Source organism: Callospermophilus lateralis, chromosome 12 (genome assembly GCF_048772815.1).
Source record: "Callospermophilus lateralis isolate mCalLat2 chromosome 12, mCalLat2.hap1, whole genome shotgun sequence".
NCBI classification, from domain to species: domain Eukaryota; kingdom Metazoa; phylum Chordata; class Mammalia; order Rodentia; family Sciuridae; genus Callospermophilus; species Callospermophilus lateralis.
The window spans coordinates 32074093-32094726 of NC_135316.1; the positions used below are offsets into that span (position 1 = coordinate 32074093).

Sequence of the window (20634 nt, forward strand, 5' to 3'; positions counted from 1 at the left end):
AGAGCTCATTTTGGCTAGAGCTACTGGTATGCATCCCCTGCCTAATGAATGAAAACTATTAGAGGCCAGTAAAGTTAAATATATAGAATGGTCAGTAAACAATAGAAGCCACTCTGTTCAAATGAAGAACCATCCCCAAAATGTTTGTTATGTGGTTAAAGATGATAATATTCTGTTGTTAACAGAAAGCATCATGAGCTTATGAGGGAAAATAACTGTTAAAATGTGATCTGGAATAGTGTTTTTAAAAGTTTTTGACCACATTCCATAGTAGCAAAAACATTTCAGTCAGGATTCATAATGACAAGTAAATTTTATGTTATCAGTCTTTATTGGTGTGCCTGGTGATGTAGAGGGATATTTTCTATTTTGTTTATTCTAATTCTGTGTCATTTAAAAAAAAAAAGTCAGCAGTAACTTATTGTGTCTGATGATAAAATTGTTAATGAATTGTCTTCCACAGTTTGAGAAGTGTGTATACCTCTTGCTGCTGTCTTCAAAGGTACACATTTTACTGGTTCAGGACAGAGCCTGTTCTGTACAGAGATTGAACTGGACATTGAGAGTATGGAGAAGAAAAGACATTGGCAAATGTGTGGCTGGGTGGGAGTGGGGTGAGTGATGATGAAAAACTGTAACAAGTGAAGAAGGTTTTAGGGGGCTTTATGGAATATAAGAAAATAATAGGATCATATAAATAATAGACTGTGGTACTTTTTATTGCAGACTAGTGCTATGGAGTAATAGGGAAGCACATGTCATAGTTACTGGTATCAGAACTGGCCCCATTCAGTTATTGAACAGTTTGCTTTGAGGCAGGCAATGTTTTCTTTTGTGTGTTTGGTGCTAGGGATTGAACCCAGGGTCTTGTGCATGTCAAGTACATGTTTACTGCAGGGCAGTGATTTTCAAACTTTTCTAGTTTCAGAACCTCTTAATACTCTTAAATTATTGAAGATCCTAAAGAAGTTTTGCTCTTTGGGCTTTATTCATTTATTATATTTTATTTTCAGTTGTAGATGGGCACAATACCTTTATTTATTTTTATGTGGTGCTGAGGATTGAACCCAGTGCCTCACACTTGCTAGACAAGTGCTCTACCACTGCGCCTCAATCCCAGCCTTATGGGCTATATTTATTAATAAGTTACTGTGTTAGTATTCTGTTACCATGACAAAATATCTGAGATAAACAACTTAAAGGTGAAAATGTTAATTTTGGCTTACTGTTTCAGAGGTTTTGGAGGAGGAGCTTTGCCTGAGAGAAGTTAAATTACTTGCCCCTGGACACATACCTAATAAATAGTAGATGTGGTCATCAAACTGAGATCTCTTGCAATCCAAAACCTCTTTCCTCCTCTTGGTGTTTTTCAAGGCCATGATGACTTGATTGTATTGCTCTGAGTCTATATACTGGAAGAGTTGCTCATCTAATAGTGGCCAGACAGGAGTGGGAAGGGAGGGAAGAGAGAGTGTGAGTGGAAGAGGGGAAGGGGCCATAGTCCCAATATCCTCTTGAATGCATGCACCCGGTGACCTAACTTCCTTTCATTAGGTCCCACTTCCTAAAGGTTCTAGCACCTCCCAACAGAACCACAAGCTGCTAAGGTTTTAGTTTATGAGCCATTAGGGGGACATTAACCATTCAAACCATAAGTAGTTATATTAGAAATACTAAGACATTTTAAACTAACTTGGAAATAATAAAACAGTTGCATTTTACTAAAAATAGCATTTTTAAAATGAATATTATTTTCTATTTTAGAAAGTATCATTAACTTCTGGCTTAAATAGAACTCAGCTGATTTTTTACCAAATTTTGCAACTTAGTTTGTTGAATTATGTTGTTTTGGTTGAAATATTTGAAAAAATTTCAACTTCATGTGGATAACTAATTGGAAAAAGAGGAGTTTTTTAATAGTCTTTTCAGATAATTATGGATATTCTTCATTGATACCTAATGTTAAAAAATGGTCATTTCTTGTGGTTATTCCCAGTAGGAATCTGAAACCATATTAATCAACTTATTGTGTTCTATTATTTTAAAATATACTGTTAAATAAATTGAATATCTTGACATTTTGATTAGTTTTTTTTAATCATGCATGATTTAGGGCATTGATCATTTTGGAAAATAATGATTCACTGAATTATGTTGGTTTTCAAAATGTTGGCATCTTAGTACACAATACAAAAAATTATACTCATTAATATCACTGCCAGTTTCATCTTCAAAGTCTTGAAGTATTATAAAATATCCTCCAAACTCATGATGGTGGATATGTTTTCCAGAATTCTGTTTTTTATTTGAGAGGTCAAATTTTATTATTGGCAACAAATAATGTGAGCTATTTATATGTACCTTGTTTCTTTTTGAGAAAATGTCTGCTAAATATCCAGGTTTAAATAACCATAGATTGTCTCATTCATTCTTTCAAGTAAAAGTGTGTTCCTTGGAAGAAGTGGCTGGTTGAGCTTGCAGCTCAATTTAAGTCACTTCATGGTTTGCAGCAGACTTGATTTATATGTATTTCCCATTTTGTCTCATACAGTGTTCATAAAGCATGGAGTTCTACCACTCAGCTATATCCTCATCCCTTTTTTGTTTTGTATTTTGAGACAGAATCTTCCTAAATTGCAGAGGCTGCCCTCAAACTTGTGATCCTTGTGCCTCAGCCTCTTGAGTTACTGAGATTATGGGGGTGTGCCACCATGTCTGTTTTGCTTAGGGCATTCTTAAGTAAAAACTTTTATTTTTTTAAAAGATTGTGATTACACGGGGGCGGGGGGGCAAATAACAGTGACACTACAACTGGCATAGTTGGGTGGTACTGTCTTGCCTTGAATGATGTGCCAGCAATTTCTCATTTTGCTTTTGTTCCATCAATGGATATTTTATGAAAAAAATATTGATTTGGCGAGTACCCTGAAATAGTCTTAGAGACCTCTAGGGAGTTAACAGACCACACATGGAGAATTTATTGCTTTAGAGCAGTATTTTGCCAAAAATCTCTTCAGATTGCAGTGAGATGTTCGTTGGTCAAAAATATTTAGAATGGGGTGAGGAATATTTGCTATCAAGGAAGAAAGGTTGAAGCTGATACTTTGTGGGGCCTACCTGATTTTCTAGTTTTATTTGTGGACTGAAGTTGAGGAAGATAAGTGATAAATGGTATCCACTGTTGTATAAAACACTTCCCATTATGTCTTCACTCCCAAATTTAGGTGAGGCAGTCCAGGAGAACACAGAACTGGCAGCAGAATTTCAGGGGTTGGTGCAATAGGTAGGATGGTTGGTATGACGACTTCTTTAAGAAGTGAAGGTTAGAGATATATAGCAGACTTTGTTTATTGGGTTACTTCAAAAGCAGAGACTTACGGAACAAAACAAAAAAGAAATAGTTCAAGAAATTTAGAAAATGAGGAAAAAGTCACCTGTGAATCTGTCACTGAATGTGGGGGTCCAAGGAAGTGCTCCAGAAAGGAAAACGGACCTCACCTCTGCCCTGGCAGGTTCTTGACTTACACTGCAGAAAGGAATTTTAGGATGTGTCAAAAGAGACACAGCAGAAAAAGCAAGTAACAGGAGAATACACATTCAAGGGAAGAGGGAGTGCTGAGGCTTGAGAGTGAGATGTGCTTTGGAGATTTCAGACTTCTTTTAAAGGAAATTTTGTAGCTAGGTGTGGTGTAATCTTAGTGACTCAAGAGGCTGAGGCAGGAGGATTGCAAGTTCAAGGCCAGCCTCAGCAATTTAGGAAGGCCCTAAGCAACTAAGCAAGGCCCTGTCTTAAAATGTACAAAGGGTGTAGGTATAGGGTGTAGCTCGGTGGTAGAGCGCCCCTAGATTTAATCCCTAGTATTGGGGGGAAAGAAAGAAAGGAAGGGAGGAAGGGAGGGAGGGAGGGAGTAAGGGAGAAGGAAGGAAGGAAGAAAACTATAAGCTGAGTTTGAAAGAATGTGGGATGACATCAACTCATTTCTTTTGATTGTGGAGTTCAGAGTGGGTCATGATGTTCTTGTTTTCAGAATCTTTAGATTGACATTATCTAATTGGTAGTGCTTAGACTACCTGTGTCATGGTTTTTACAGTATCTTTCTCTATAGTATCTCTTTAATTAGTATAAAAATATATCCTGCAAGCACAGAAGGTATATAGGCATTAATTAATGGGATTTAGAGTACTCTAAGATTTATTGGACCCTTTAAGAATTCAGGCCTGGAGGAAAACAGGTTTGAGGGTGAAGGGGAAAGTGTTCTTGGAGTTTTTAAAGTTCCTTCCCTGTTTGTCTCCTTTATCTTTATTTCTTTCCTATCTTAAACCCACCACCCAAGGATATAAGATTTCAAGGGTTGTCTAAGGGGAGAAACTATAGGCAGTTATTGTTAATTAGGAAATGACTCAGATCATAACTCTGCACTGGTATTGAACTGTGTCTGTCACAGGTTTGCAGAGTTGGCAGCTTCAGTGATGCATTCCAGAGTTATTTGGTGCTCCCACCTTTGACGTGCACATGTACATGCATATGCACAGAAAGCATAGTGTTCTCATCAAATTATGTGAAGATCACTTTGGAATGAAAGGGTTTGTGATTTTTGTTAAACGCTGTTTCTTAATAAGGAGGAAAAAAATGCTTTCATCATTTTTTTGGGGGGGATGGGGGTATAGGGGATTGAACTCAGGGGCATTCAACCACTGAGCCACATCCCCAGGCCTTTTTTTGTATTTAGATTAGAGACAGAATCTCACTGAGTTGCTTAGAGCCTCACTTTCACTGAGGCTGGCTTTGAACTTGATCCTCCTGCCTCAGCCCCCACTGAGCTGCTGGGATTATAAGCATATGCCACCACACCTGGCTGCTTTATCATTTTGTGGAGTAGGGGTTACTGTTAGGCAGAAAATAAAATATCGCTGGAAGGCATTAGCTTTGTTGATTTTCTTAATTGTAAGGTTTGACTTTACTGCCTGAGGATCAGAACCAGAAGTACAGATCTCCAGTAAATTCAGCTGCTGGAGAGAAAGCCACATCCTTCTTGCCATCATGTATCTACTCTAACCAAACCCAAGAAAAAGCACATGTTTGCAGAATTTTATCTGATGAACAAAACAACTTCTGTAGAGCTACTCATCAAGATTTTGTCTTACCTTCAAAAAGTGCTTCTCCAAATTTGTTTTATGAGTCACAGTATCAAGAACCAGCTGTGAAGAAAAATGATTTGAAGGAAGAAAACCATAGCCATCCTACAGGTGAATTACTTATGTAAAAACTAACAGAATTATCAAGTTGTCTTAAACTAAGAGCAGGCTTGTTTGCAGTTTTTTCTATCCCCTGTGGCTCTAATTGTAAGGTTCCACATGCTACTTAGCCACTGAGACAAACAGCCAGGCTAGAATTTGACTTTCCAAGAGTAATTGATGACACTCATGCTGACTTCAGACTCTGTAGGTAGCATAGGGTTTTCAAAGAGGGAGGCAGTGAGTTCTGCATGTACCATTTTTTTTTTTTTTGATTGCCTGGAAATATATGACACATGAGAATAAGGTTGGTGGTACTGAATGAGGTGGTAGTGATATCTATAATTTGAGCTGCTTGGGAGGCTGAGGCAGGAGGATCAAAAGTTCAAGGCCAGCTTGGGCCTTGAAGCTCAAAAAGGAGTAGGGATATAAATCAGTGGTACGTTGCCACTAGGTTTAATCCTTTGTGCGTGTACGCATGTGCACACATACACAGAAACACACACAGGAGTAGCTGGTGTTGGGAGTTATTTATAAAAGAGGTTTCTTCTAACCTAGGCGGTTGTTTTCACTATGCCTCTATATTCGCAGCACCAAGCACATTTGTGCCAGAGAACTGGCACTCATTGTTTGATAATGTAAACTCACGGTGATCTCTTGGCATTTTTGTTGTAATTTTTTTTTTTTTTTTTTTTGTGTGTGTGTGTGTGTGTGAGCAATGCAGGGGATAAAACCCAGTGCCTTGCACATGGAAGAACTCCATCACTGAGTTACATCCCAAGCTAGTCTTTTTTTTTTTTTTTAATATTTATTTTTTAGTTGTAGTTGGTCACAATACATTTATTTTATTTGTTTATTTTTATGTGGTGCTAAGGATTGAGCCCAGGGCCTCACATGTGCTAGGCTAGCACTCTACCACTGAGCCACAACCCCAGCCCTTGTCTTTTTTTTTTTTTTTAAAGCCCTGCTCCTGCCTCCTTTCTCCTCTCCTTTTTTGTATTGTTGCAATCATGAATATTGTATACTATTCTTGTGTTATAGTATGTCCTGTAATCTCAATAAACATAGTGTAATAATTGTCAACATTATGCTAGTCATCAAATAATATATCTATTGAATACTCTTTGTGGAAAGTCAAAAGTTTTCTGTATTTCTAAACTTTTAAATATTTAAAAAAAAATTTTTAGTTGTAGATGGACCTTTATTTTATGTATTTGTTTACGATGCTGAGGATCGAACCCAGGGCCTCACACATGCTAAGCAAGCACTCCATCAGTGAGCCACAATCCCAGCCTGTAAACTTTTTAATTTTAATGTGTTTTTGTGAATGTACTATTAAATTATTAGAAAAATACAAATAACACAATAAAGATGTCTATGGCTACCATTTAGGATTACCTACCTTTGTATATATTGCCTTATTTGTAGAGTACTCTATCAATATGGAAATCTCAAATGTCTTTGTCTTTTCTTTTACATAAAATACTTCCTTTTTTTCCCCCCAAACACCCAGAAAAGTTCAAAGACCATTGCATTGATTAGATGGTTAATATTTTGCCATACTTACTTTGTAAATATATATGTGGTATGTGTATATCTTTAATCTGTAGCTATATATGAAAATTGCTGAGCCATTTCACTGAAAGTAATATGTACTTCATTCCAAATATTTCAGTGTGTATCAAGTAAAAATTAGAACATTCCTCTCTACAGTCATAATACCATTATTATACCTAAGGAAATTAACAGTAATTCCTTAGGCCAGGCGTGGTGGCCAGCACGCTTGTAATCCCAGCTGCTCAGAGACTGAGGCAGAAGGATCGCGAGTTCAAAGCCAGCCTCAGCAATGGAGAGGTGCCTAGCAACTCAGTGAAACCCTATCTCTACATAAAATACAAAATAGGGCTGGGGATGTGGCTCAGTGGTCAGGCACCCTGAGTTCAATCACTTGATATCCCCCCAGAAAACCCCAGTAATTCCTTAGTATCTAAATTCATTTTGGAATTCCCTCTATTTTCCCAAAAATGTCTTTCAAAAAAATTTTTTAAACCAGGATCCAATCAAATTCATATATTTGGTTATTAGAATTTTTTAAATCTTTTTTATTCTGCCACCACTTTTTCTTCCTTCTGGTACTAGGGATTAAACCCAGATATTCTACCACTGAGCTCTATCCACAGCCCTTTTTATTATTTTGAGAAAGTCTTGTTAACTTGCCTAGGCTGACCTTGAACTTCTGATCTTCTTGCTTTACATTTTTGAGTAGCTGAGTTAACAGGTGTGCGGTTACATGTCTGGTTTGTAGTTTCTCTTTATCATATTGAAGACTTCCTAGAGTGTCATAACATTTTCAGCATATGTTACTTCAAATAAATATTTTTTAGCATAGTAACTTATAAAGTTCTTATGTTTTAAGACTTTACCATTTTTTAAACTAAATTATTCCTAATTTTTATCCTAGGAGAAGGTATTTCATCTTGCTGGGAGAAAATAACAGAACAAATTCAGGAAGGGAATGATATGAACTTAAAAAAGATTGATGATTCCTCAGAAGTGGTTAATCTGGAAGAAAGGTATTATTCATGTGAAAAGTAATAATAAATGTCGCAGCTTAATATAACAACCTTTGTTATTGAGTACTATAAAGATTCTATGCTTGTTTTCATTTGAATATGCTTATAAGTATAAGGTTGATGGCTAAACTTATCACATACTGTCAACAGATGGAGTTGGGAGATACATTAGTTCAAGTAGCTTTGACATTGTGTTGGAAGAACTAAGCAAATATCCTCCCTTAGGAGAAATAGCTGGATGAAATTAATTTTCTCTGAAATAGTTAGATCCTTTTTTAGAGATGAGGAAAATTAGATATTGGAATCTCACATTTGGTGTCACTTATGAATTATAATTGCACAATTTAAGTTATAGAATTAAAATGTTAAGGCAGTTTAGGTTTATTCTTATATTTGAAATATTTTAGTATGTTATATAATATGGGAAAAATGACTTTGACTTTACTCACATTGTTAAGGACTTTTCTTAATTCAAAACATACATATTTAATGAGCAATTTAAAAATCCATTTTAAAGTTATATAATGAATACATTAAAAGTTACTTTATAATCAGTTAGATGGAGTTTAGAAGTGTTCTCGAATCTCCCAAATTATGTGCAGAATATTGTATATTTTTGTTTTTTTCAGGGTTGTGAGGTGTGAGGCATTGTAGCTTTCATTAAATTCTCAAAGGAGAATTCAAGAGGTCCTAATTTGGGGGTTTTGTGTTTGTTTGCTTGGGTGCTGGGGATGGAACCAGGGGCCTTGTTTGAACTAAGTGTGTGCTGTACTGCTGGGCTTACTCCTAACTCTTGGTCCTTGACTTTGAAAAATATTAGTTCTCAGTGTAGTTGAGGCACACTGAGTGTAAAATATCCATACATTGTGATTTGAGTGTTAACTTTGTTTTTATGATTAGGCCTATTAAAGCTGCCATTAGAGAAAGGAAGCAGACATTTGAAGACTATTTAGAAGAACAAATTCGGTTGGAAGAACAAGAACTGCAAAAAAACCAGCTAAGGGTTCGCATTTATACTATTTTGATTGTTATTCTAAGGCAATAGTTATTTATATAGTAACTTTAAGATTACTTGGATATATCATTATTAATTCAAATATTCTCATTTTAGGAGGCAGAAGAACCTTTGCTAATAAAAGCAAAACCCAAACAACCATTCTTAAAACGAGGAGAAGGTTTAGCTAGGTTTACTAATGCTAAATCTAAGATTCAAAAAGGGAAAGAAAGTAAACTAGTGCCTAACCAGAGCACATCAGAGGACCACCCTGTGTTTAAAATAGACAAACAGCAATTCCAGCGGAAAACTGCTCTTATAAATAAAGAACTGTGTGCAGAGAATACTACTTTTAAAAAGGAAAATAAAGCTAGAAACAAAACTGCTTCTGTTACACTCACTCAAAAACCAAAAGTGCCTAAAAGTAATAATAGGAAAAATCTCTCTTCATCAGTATTGAAAATACAGATGGGGAAGAAATGTGATGGACAAATTAAAGACCAGATTAAATTAGAAAAAAAGGTCCAATCTAATAACAAAGAAAATGCACCTGAGTATACAAAACCCTGTGATGCTGGTTGCAAAATGTGGAATAAGATACAAGGGAAAGACAGACAGCGTCTTTTAACAGGACCTCTCAGCTGCATGGCTTCTAAGAGCCCAGTAAATGAGATTGTGAAGGAGTCAGAATCTTCTCTTGATGTTTCTCTTCAGAAAAAATTAGAGAATTGGGAAAGAGAAAAGGAAAAGGAAAATTTGGAATTGGATGAATTTTTATTTTTAGAGCAAGCTGCTGATGAAATATCATTTTCTAGTAATTCTTCATTTGTACTGAAAATTTTAGAAAGGGACCAACAGATCAGCAGAGGTCATCGGATGTCTTCAACCCCTGTCAAAGCTGTGCAGCAGGAAAAGACACACAAGACACACCTGATGGATCCCAGTAGTCAGAATAACCATGGTGAGGATCCAGGCCATAACCCTCCCCATGAAAGTAAAAGGGAGTGTGAGGTCACACCTAAATCTCTTGGTTCAGCATCCTTGCCTGATGGATTGCGGGAACCATCTTGTAAAATCAGTAGGAAGGCCTTCCAGATGATCACTTCTGAAAATCAAATGCAATGGGATGCAAGTGATGATGAAGGTGTTACAAATAGTGACAGTAGCATTGACTCTGAGGAGCAGCTTGATGTTGCCATAAAACCATCTAGTGAGGCTGGAGAAAGAAGTTTCAACAACAGAGAGGATAGTCCACAAGTCTGTAATGACAAGGGGCCTATTAGGGATACCAGGACTCAAGAAGATAAAAGGAGAGATGTTGATTTGGATTTGTCTGACAAAGATTATAGCAGTGATGAGTCTATTGTAATAGAAAACATAAATAAAGTGCCTGAGCCCTCAAGAAGACCCTCATTTCTAAGTATGAGTAAAATTGATTTTGACGATGAAAGATCTTGGACCGACCTTGAAGAGAATTCATGTAAACATGCCATTAATCTTGGGGATGAAGCGATTTATGGAATGACGCAGACATGCTACCCTAATAAAAGCGAAATATGTGTTATGGACAAAACAATTAAAAGGAAGGTTGCACCAGTCAAGAAGGGAGAAGACTTAAGCAAGTCTCGTAGGAGTAGAAGTCCTCCTCCTACCTCAGATCTGATGATGAAATTCTTCCCGTCTTTGAAACCTAAAACAAAATCAGATTCACATTTAGGAAATGAACCCAAATTAAACATGAATCAAGATCAGCCACCTGGTGAGTCAAAACTTATAAAATATGTATTAGAATGTTAAAGTTAACATTAATGGGGAAGTTTAATTACTGGGTGATTTTTAAAAATGAAATTAAAAATTTTGTGGTTCTAAATAACCTAACATAATCTCTAGGATAAGAGATTCAGATGAACTGTTCTTTTGGATTTCTTTTTCTTTCTTTCTTTTTTTTTTTTTTGGATCTGGGGATTGATCCCAGACCCTTGCCCATGCCATGCAAGTACTCTACCACCCACTGAACTACACCCTTGCCCCCCACCCCCCTTTTTTTTAGGTAATGGGGATTGAACCCAGGGGCACTCTACTGAGCTACATCCCCCTGTCCATTTTTATTTTGAGTCCAGGTCTTGCTAAGTCCTCGAACTTGCAGTCTTCCTGCCTCAGCCTCCCAAGTTGTTGGGATAACAGATGTGCCACCATGCCTGGCTCCCATGACTCTCTTTTTATAATTGTTTTCTTTTTAACCACTTGCATTGACTTGTCAAACATGACCAGGAAGGAATAAAGTATAGTAGTTCCCCCCCATTAGACTTCTAGTGGATGCCTGAAATTGGATAGTGTTGAACTCTATATACTGTTTTTTCTTATAACACATAATTTTCACTTAAAGTAAGTACTTTGTGGCTTCTCTTTGGCATATCCAAATTTTCATCATTACTGTAGTGTTTTGGGGCCATTATTAAGGAAAATAAATCCCCTAACCTAGATGGCTACTACATGACTAATGGGTGGGCAGAGTATACTGTGTACTCTGGACAAGGGTGTTTATGATAAATGTTGATGATTTTTTTAACATATGCATATCTGCCTCATTCTGTTTAATGGCTGTGTTAATGTGATGGGGTTTTCAAACTTAACATTGAAAAACTTCTTTCCATTATATTGTCACATAACCTATGAATACCTAGCAGAGCATTTGGTTCTTTAAATATAAATTATAGCTAAATTATTTGTAAAAATTATTCTCATTTTAAATGTAACACTTTTTAGAGGAAATTTGAAAGTTAAAAAGAAATAAAAGTATCTATAACTATACTCTCAAGAGTAACTACTATGCCATTTTGGGATATTTGCTTCCAGTCATTTTTCCTATTTTTTTTTTTTTAATTTCTTATTTGGTACCAGGGATTGAACCCAGGGGTGCTTAACCAGTTAGGCACATCCCCAGTCCTTTTTATTTTTTATTTTGAAACAGAGTCTCACTAAGTTGCTTAAGGCCTCACTAAATTGCTCAGGCTTGCCTCAAAAACTTGTGATCCTCCTGCCTCAGGCGCCCATGCTGCTGGGATTACAGGCATGCACCAGTGTGGTTCCTATGTATTTTTAATGCGAAAAGACATATATTTTAATTTGCTCATCCTTCTAGCCTATGATTTAGATCAAAAGTATTTTCTGAAAGAGTAGTACCAAATATTAAAATGCTTGTTTCAAATGAAGAACAGAAGTACTTTTTAAAAAAAAAATTTTATTTTTAATTTTTAATTTTTTCTTTAATTTTTATTGTTGGTTGTTCAAAACATTACACAGTTCTTGACATATCATATTTCACACTTTGATTCAAGTGGGTTATGAACTCCCATTTTTTTTTAACTTTTTTTTTTTGGTTATTCAAAACATTTCAAAGATTGCAGAATCACATCAGTTACACATCCACATTTTTACATAATGCCATAATAGTAACTGTTGTATTCTGCTACCTTTCCTATCCTCTACTATCCCCCCTCCCCTCCCCTCCCATCTTCTCTCTCTACCCCATCTACTGTAATTCATTTCTCTCCTTATTTTTTTCCCATTCCACTCACAACCTCTTATATGTAATTTTGTATAACAATGAGGGTCTCCTTCCATTTCCATGCAATTTCCCTTTTCTCTCCCTTTCCCTCCCACTTCATGACTCTGTTTAATGTTAATCTTTTCCTCCTGCTCTTCCTCCCTGCTCTGTTCTTAGTTGCTCTCATTATATCAAAGAAGACATTTGGCATTTGTTTTTTAGGGATTGGCTAGCTTCACTTAGCATAATCTGCTCTAATGCCATCCATTTCCCTGCAAATTCCATGATTTTGTCATTTCTTGGTGCTGTGTAGTACTCCATTGTGTATAAATGCCACATTTTTTTTATCCATTCATCTATTGAGGGGCATCAGGGTTGGTTCCACAGTCTAGCTATTGTGAATTGTGCTGCTATGAACATCTGAACTCCCATTTTTACCCCGTATACAAATTTTTACCCGTGTACGGGGTAAAAATAGAAGTACTCTTTTTTTTTTTTTTAATAAGTTGCAAATTTGATAAGGGGAAAAGTGTCTTAATTTGCATTTCTTAAGTAGGGTAAACTTTGATTTTGGAATGATTAGCTTTTTAGATCTCAGGAATAATTTAAGACAATACTTTTTAAGACAATATTCTTGAGTTAGATTAATTCTTAAATTCAGACTGATTTTCTTTGGAAAGTAGGCAAGCTTTGTCTCAAATGCATTTTAATGGCACATGGGTTTACATATTCTTGTTTTTTTAGTATTAGTAGCTAGATAAATTTTTTTCCTGCTTTAAGCCTTACGTAGAAGTCAGTATTTATGGCCTGTTTTTTAGGTGACAATGCTCGATCCCAGATGTTGAGAGAGAAAGTTATTGAATTGGAAACAGAAATAGAAAAATTTAAAGCAGAGAACACATCTTTAGCTAAACTTCGCATTGAACGAGAAAGTGCCTTGGAAAAACTCAGGTAAGTTGCCTTTATGAGTTGAGGAAAAAAAAATGTGCAGTGATGTAATCATATATTTAGAATTGTATCTAAAATATTTGAAACATTTTAAATCAGTTCAAGAAATCTAAATGGAAAGGAGGTGAAGTCTGTGTTTTATAAGATTTATTTTATTAAATAAAGTGACCCAATATTGTCAGATGTGTTAAAAGGGATATTCTCATGGTGGTGAGATCATAAATTGAAATTTGAAAAGCAGTTTGGGGCCATGAATTCAAGTAGTAACTTGCTTAGTGTATTAGTTTCTTAGGGCTGCTGAAACAAATTCCGAAAACTGTGTAGTTTAGATTTAGATGAGATCGGGAGCATTCAGGGTGGTATGTCCATAAATAACTGGGTAGTTTAAAACAACTGAAACTTATTTTCTTATGTTTCTGAATATTTTAAAGAGTCCAACATCAAAGCATCTGCCAGGCCATATTGTTTCTTCTAGCTTCTGGGATGGCTGGCAATCCTTGGTGTTCTTTGGCTTACAGCAGCATCATTCTAATTTCTACCCCATAGTTACATGGTTATCTCTCTACTTTGTGTTAGTGTCTTCCCATGACATTTTCCTCTCTGTGTGTGCTTCATTCTACGTTTCTTCTCTTCTTATAAGGACATTTTAATGTGGTCCACCCTACTCCAGTATGACTTCATTTTAACACATATGTTAAATCATATCTGCAAAGACCTTATTTCCAATAAAGTCATACTCATAGGGTTAGAGCTTCACCATACTGTATTGGAAGGTCACAACTTTTATCCACTGTAGTCAGTGGTATGACAAATGCAGTTTTCTACCCTAGGTCATTATTTGACCTGATTTTATTGGGCAGCAAAACCTCAGCTGAACATGTACATATATCTTGTTTTGAGTGGGGATTATGGGGATTAAACCCAAGGGTACTTTACCATTGAGCTATTCTCCAACTGCCCCCCGTGCCCGCCCCCCCCCCCCCCCCCCCCCCCCCCGGCCCCGCTTTTTTTCAATTTTGAGACAGAGTCTCGCTAAATTGCTTAGGTCCTAAGTTGCTGAGACTGTCTTTGAATTTGAGATCCTCTTGCCTTAGCCTCACATGCATGTGTCACAGAGCCTGAATATGTTAATGTTTAATTGAGGTGAAATTCATACTGCTTACGATTAAGCATTTTATTTTATTTTATTTTTTTAAAATATTTATTTCTTAGATTTAGGTGGACACAATATCTTCATTTTACATTTATGTGGTGCTGAGGATCGAACCCAGTGCCTTGTGCATGCTAGGCGAGCACTCTACCACTGAGCCACAACTTCAGCCCCACGATTAAGCATTTTAAAGTGTATGGTTCAGTGGCATTTAGTGCATTGACAGTTTTATGCAACCACCATTTGTCTCTATTTTCAAAATATATGTTACTCCAGAAAGACACTCCATACCCATTAACTAATTGCTTCCCATTTTCTTCCTTCTCCCATTTCCTGGCAACTATTAATCTGCCTTCTGTCAGTATTCATTTACATATTCTGGATATTTCATTCAAAATGAGTTGGACAGGGCCACAGATGTGACTTGATGGTAGAGCGCTTGTCTAGCATGCTATGAGGCCCTGTGTTCAATCCCAAGCACTGAAAAAGAAAACAAAAATTTTTGTGTCTGGTTTCTTTCACTTAGCATAAGATATTCAAGGTTCACCCATGTTTTAGTATGTACCTGTACTTAAATTGATTTTTTTTAATGAGATAACTTTTTTAATAGGTATATTTTTTTATTTTTATTAAAAAATTTTTTTAGTCATAGGTGGACACAATTCCTTTATTTTTGTTTTTATTTTTATGTGATGCTGAGGATTGAACCCAGTGCTTCACACGAGTTAGGCGAGCGCCCTACTGCTGAGCCACAACATCAGCCTCTTATAGGTCTTTTGTATGCATTTATTTTTTATGTGGTGCTGAGGATTGACCGCAGGGCTTCATACGTGTTAGGCAAGCACTCTACCACTGAGCCACAACCCCAGCGCATTAATTGCTTTTTTAAAAATATATTTTTAGTTGTACATGGACACGATACCTTTATTTTTATGTGGTGCTGAGGATGGAACCCAGTGCCTCACACATGGAAGGCAAGTGCTCTCCCACAGAGCTACAATTCTAACCCCTTGATTGCTTTTTTAAATATATAATTGTTTTGTTTATTTATTTTTCAAAATTTGTTCTAATTAGTTATACATGACAGTAGAATGCATTGACACATTGTATACAAATAGAGCACAGCTTCTCCTTCCTCTGCCTGTACATGGTACTGAGTCACACCAATAATGTAATCATACATGTATATAAAGTAATAATGTCTACCTTATTTTGCCATCCTTCCCATCCCCACAGCCCCACCCCTTCCCTCTTGTTTTTGAAATACGGTCTTGCTATGTTACCTAGGCTGCTCTTGAACTCATTAATCTGCCTTAGCTTTCTGAGTAGCTGGTATTATAGGTACATGCTGCCACACCTGGCTGTACTTTGTTGCCTCTATTTTTTAAATTTTTTTTGCCCTGGGGCTTGATCCCAGGGGCATCTCCAGAACTTTTTATTTTTTATTTTGAGACAGGATCTTGTTAAGTTGCTGAAGCTATCCTTGAATTTGGGATCCTCCTGTCTCAGTCTCCTAGGTCTATGGGATTATAGGTGTACACCACTGCACCTGGCCTCCCAAACTTTTTTTTAAATTTTGAGACAGGCTCTTGTCCAGTTGCACAGGCTGGCCTTGAACTTGTGATCCTTCTGCCTCAGCTTCCTCAGGATCTGGGATTTACAGGTATGTGCCCCCATCCTGGCTCCAAAATAACTTTTTAAACGCTTTATTTATTTATTTATTTTAAATATATATTTTTAGCTGTAGTTGGACACAATATATTTATTTTATTTTATTTTTATGTAGTGCTGAGGATTGAACCCAGGGCCTTGCACATTCTAGGGAGTGCTCTACTGCTGAGCCACAAACCCAGTCCCCTTTACTTTATTTAAAATTGTATTTTTCTATTTAAAGAACATTTAAATCATAAAATAAAGACTATTTTTTTTTTCACAGTTTCCACCATGCCAAAGTCTGTTCTTTTCTTTTTTTTGTGGTGCTGGGAATCGAACCCAGGGCCTTATGCATGCAAAGCAAGCACTCTATCAACTGAGCTATCTCCCCAGTCCAAGGTCTGTTCTAAGCAACATTCAGTTTTTTTTTTTTTTTTTTTTTTTTTAATATTTTTTAGTTGTAAATGGATCTTTAATTTATTTATTTATATGCGGTGCTAAGGATCGAACCCAGGGCCTCACCCATGCCAGGCAAGTGCTCTACCACTGATCCACAACTCCAGCCCTTGTAATTTAGGAATTACGTTAGTCTTCCTATCTTACAGATGAGGAAGCTGAGGCACTGAGAAGTTAAGACATTTGTCCAAGTTTACCATTTTAGAAAGTGACAGCCACAATGCCAGCCCAGGCAGTTTGATACTGAGCCCCTGGCTCTATTTATATGTTTTGTAATTTAATTCAACTGTATAATAGACTTTTTTTGGTGGGGGTGGTACTGGGCATTGAACCCAGAGCTGCTTAATAACCCAGAGCTGCTTAATCACTGAGCCACATCGCCCCTCGAGCTTTTTAAAAAATTATATATATATTTTTTAGATGTTGATGGACTTTTATTTTATTCATTTATTTGTATGCAGCATGGAGAATCAAACCCAGTGCCTCTCACATGCTAGGTAAGCGCTTTACCACTGAGCCACAACCCCAGCCCTCTCCCCCTTTTTTAAAATGTTTTATTTAGAGACAGGGTCTCACTGAGTTGCTTAGGGCCTTGCTGAGTTGCTAAGGCTGGCTTTGAACTTATGATCCTCCTGCCTCAGTCTCCTGAGATGCTGGGATCATAGGTGTATGCCACCACACCCAGCCATAATAGACTTCTTACACATTAGTTTAATCTTTTGCATCCTTGAAATGACTGTTGTATGGGTGCCACTATGACTTATTCAACCAATCTGTGTGGAAATTAGCTTGTTTACAGTCTTAACTGTTATAAATTACCTACTACTTTGGATAAAAATAATAAATAAAGAATATTCTTTCTCATGATGAATTTCAAAAACTTCCTCTTCCCTAATCCATATCTGAGGCTCCTTCTTGGCCTCTTTCCTCATCACCATAGTTGAGTATTAAGCAGTCTTTTAAAAATCTTTCCAACCTCATAATTATATCATCTTTCATCTGTTGAAATTTGCATTTCTCTGGTTATTGACAATTTTGAGCATATTTTAATATTTATGGTCATTTGTGTTGTATTTTGTCAATTTCTTTGTAACCTTTGCTTATTTTTCTAGTGGGAGTTTTGTTGCACTGATTGTAGGAAGTTTTATATAAATCTTATCAAAAGTGCTGCAAGTATTCTTCCTTTAATTTTTTATTTGTTCTAATTAGTTATACGTGACACTAGAATGCATTTATACACTTTGATACATCATATTATAACTGGAGTATAATTTATTTTTCTGGTTGTACATGATGTAGACTCACTCTGGTCATGCAGTCATATACATTGTAGGGTAATGATGTCTGATTCATTCTACTATTCTTCCTATCCCCCTACCTCCTCCTCTCCCTTCATTCCCCTCTATCTAATCTAAAGTAACTATTCTTCTCTAGCCTCTGCCCCCAGTGTGATTTAGCATCACGTATCAGAGAAAACATTTGTCCTTTGGTTTTTTTGTCTTCCCTTAATTTTTGCCTCTGTATGTTGTAGAAATTCTGAACATTCAGTCAAATGTAATTTTTTTTTTTTTTTTTTTGTGTGTGTGTGTGTGTGTGTGTGCTGGGAGTTGGTGCTAAGTATATACTGCTAAGCTTCACTCCCAGCCAAATGTGAATATCTTTTTATCTTTTCTCTCTACTCTTCTATTGTGTTCATCTAGTCCTCAGGCTTTAAATATCATCTGATCCAACCATGTCTCAACTGAGATCTGTAACCTATATCTCATATTCTCTTGTCTAGTCAAATCTCTCTACTGGGAAAGGTGGAAGTATGTCAGATTGATCATTTATAAAAAATAAGCCAGGGCTGGGGTTGTAACTCGGTGGCAGAGTACTTGTCTAGCATGTGTGAGACACTGGGTTTGATCCTCAGCACTGCATATAAATATATGAATAAAATAAAGGTTCATCAACATCTAAAAAAAATTAAAAAAATAAGCCCATGATATTTCCTCCCACTCCCTGTACTCTTCTGTTCAGATATCCTCATAGCTTGTTCTCTCACTTCTTTAGGTTTTACTTCATATATTTTTGTAACAAGATGTGCTCCCATCCAAAATATCAACTTCTCATCCTCATATTTCCTGACCTCTTTATTTTTTTCCCTTAATTCTTCCAATAGTTGATTTATCTTGTTATTTTCTGTGTTTCCATTAGAATGTAAGAAACTTAAGGATTTTTATTATTTTCACTCTGGTTTCCCACTTCTTAGTAGAATATGTGACTCATAGTGAGCACCCAGTGAAGCTTGTTGAATAAATGGTTGAGTGATGAGTGGATTGGCTGATATTTCAGGCCTATGCATTGAAGATGGACTTGTTAGAACCAGCACTTCCTAGGTTGGCACCAGGTTCCATTTGGTGCTAGATGTGAATTACTATATTGTGACGGTCCTCTGAGATGATAACATGGTTTGGTCATTTTAGGAAAGAAATTGCAGACTTTGAGCATCAGAAAGCAAAAGAATTGGCTCGAATAGAAGAGTTTAAAAAGGAGGAAATGAGGAAACTACAAAAGGAGCGTAAAGTTTTTGAAAAGTATACTACAGCTGCAAGAACTTTTCCAGATAAAAAGGAACGTGAAGAAATCCAGGTGTGTCAGTTCTTTAGTTTATACTTGTAAATTAAAGACTTGTAAATCTTATAAGAGTCTCTCTAGAGTTATTTGATATGTGAAAGAGAAATTGAGTATCAATTCATTATTTACTCATTCAGTAAATAATTTCTGAGATATCGCATCAGGAACATCTTTTGTAGTTTGACTTTTAAAAAGTACATTATATGAAGGCTGGAGCTGTAGCCCAGTGGCAGAGCACTTGCCTAGCATCTGTGAGGCACTGGGTTCATTCGATCCTTAGTACCATATAAAAATAAACAAAGGCTTTCTGTCCATCTACAATTACAAAAATTTTTTTTAAAAGTATATTTGTTCTTTTCTTACTAATAAAGATAATATCATAAGGCTTCTCCAAAAAGACCACAGATCAGCACAATGTTGTGTTAGGTTTTTTTAATCCACTACAGAGCATAGTTTTGTATATGTATAATGACTTGGTGTTTATATACTGACTTGGTGTGTAATTCTAAAATTTATAAACTAATAGGACAAATTATCAGTCCTGTTATTTCAGAGTTAGAAATAGATATGATGAGAGGAATGTAGCAGTTAAAAAGAATGATTGCATTTCTTAATAAAATTATAAACCTAGCCAGTGTGGTGGCACATGCCTGTAATCCCAGCGCCTTGAGAGGCTGAGGTAGGAGGATCTTGAGTTCATAGCCAACCTCAGCGAAACTGAGGTGCTAAGCAACTCAGTGAGACCCTGTCTATAAATAAAATAGGGCTGAGTATGTGGCTCAGTGGTCAAGTGTCCCTGAGTTCAATCAAAAAAGAGAGAGAGAGAGAGAAAGAAAGAAAGAAAGAAAGAAAAATTATAAACCTAGAAACAAATAGGTGAATATATTTTTGACATTGGCATATGCAAAGATTTCTAGGAAAAAACACAAATAAACTATAAAAGAACAAAAATTGATGTATTGGATTTGAAATTAAAAATTTAGCCAAAAAAAATAAAAATAAAAATAAAGTGACATGGCTAACCATTCATTATATGTCACGTAAGCTGGAAACTCCACTTTTGTGATACTGGGGATTAAGCCCAGGGCACTTTAGTCTCCAGCCCCTTTTTTTCTATTTTTTATTTTGAGACAGGTTTTTGCTAAGTTGCATAGGGCCTTAATAAATTACTGAAGCTGGCCATAAACTTGTGATTCTCTTACCTCAGCCTCCAAGTTGCTGGGAATACAGGTGTGTGCCACTTCAACTGGCTCCTTATTTTATTATTTTTTTAAATAACGAAACTTCCTTCCTTCCCTTCCTTCCCTTCCTTCCCTTCCTTCCCTTCCTTCCCTTCCTTCCCTTCCTTCCCTTCCTTCCCTTCCTTCCCTTCCTTCCTTCCCTCCCTCCCTCCCATATTGGCAGAATGCAAATCATTTCATATTATAGACCACAATATTTCAAGACACTGATTGTACACAGA

General features: G+C 36.3%; 1 protein-coding gene across 4 annotated transcripts in view; it reads left to right on the top strand.

The window, feature by feature from the left end:
* The window catches only part of Cpap (centrosome assembly and centriole elongation protein), a 53595-nt gene that overhangs the window by 7010 nt on the left and 25951 nt on the right, over positions 1–20634 (top strand). For 3 of the 4 annotated variants that reach the window (XM_076872025.2, XM_076872026.2, XM_076872027.2), the window contains exons 4-9: positions 4951–5247; positions 7697–7808; positions 8709–8811; positions 8920–10561; positions 13168–13300; positions 19022–19187. In XM_076872025.2, coding sequence (XP_076728140.2) covers positions 4951–5247; positions 7697–7808; positions 8709–8811; positions 8920–10561; positions 13168–13300; positions 19022–19187 — 2453 coding nt within the window. The remainder of the gene's footprint in view (positions 1–4950; positions 5248–7696; positions 7809–8708; positions 8812–8919; positions 10562–13167; positions 13301–19021; positions 19188–20634) is intronic. The other variant, XM_076872028.2, reaches the window with a different exon arrangement.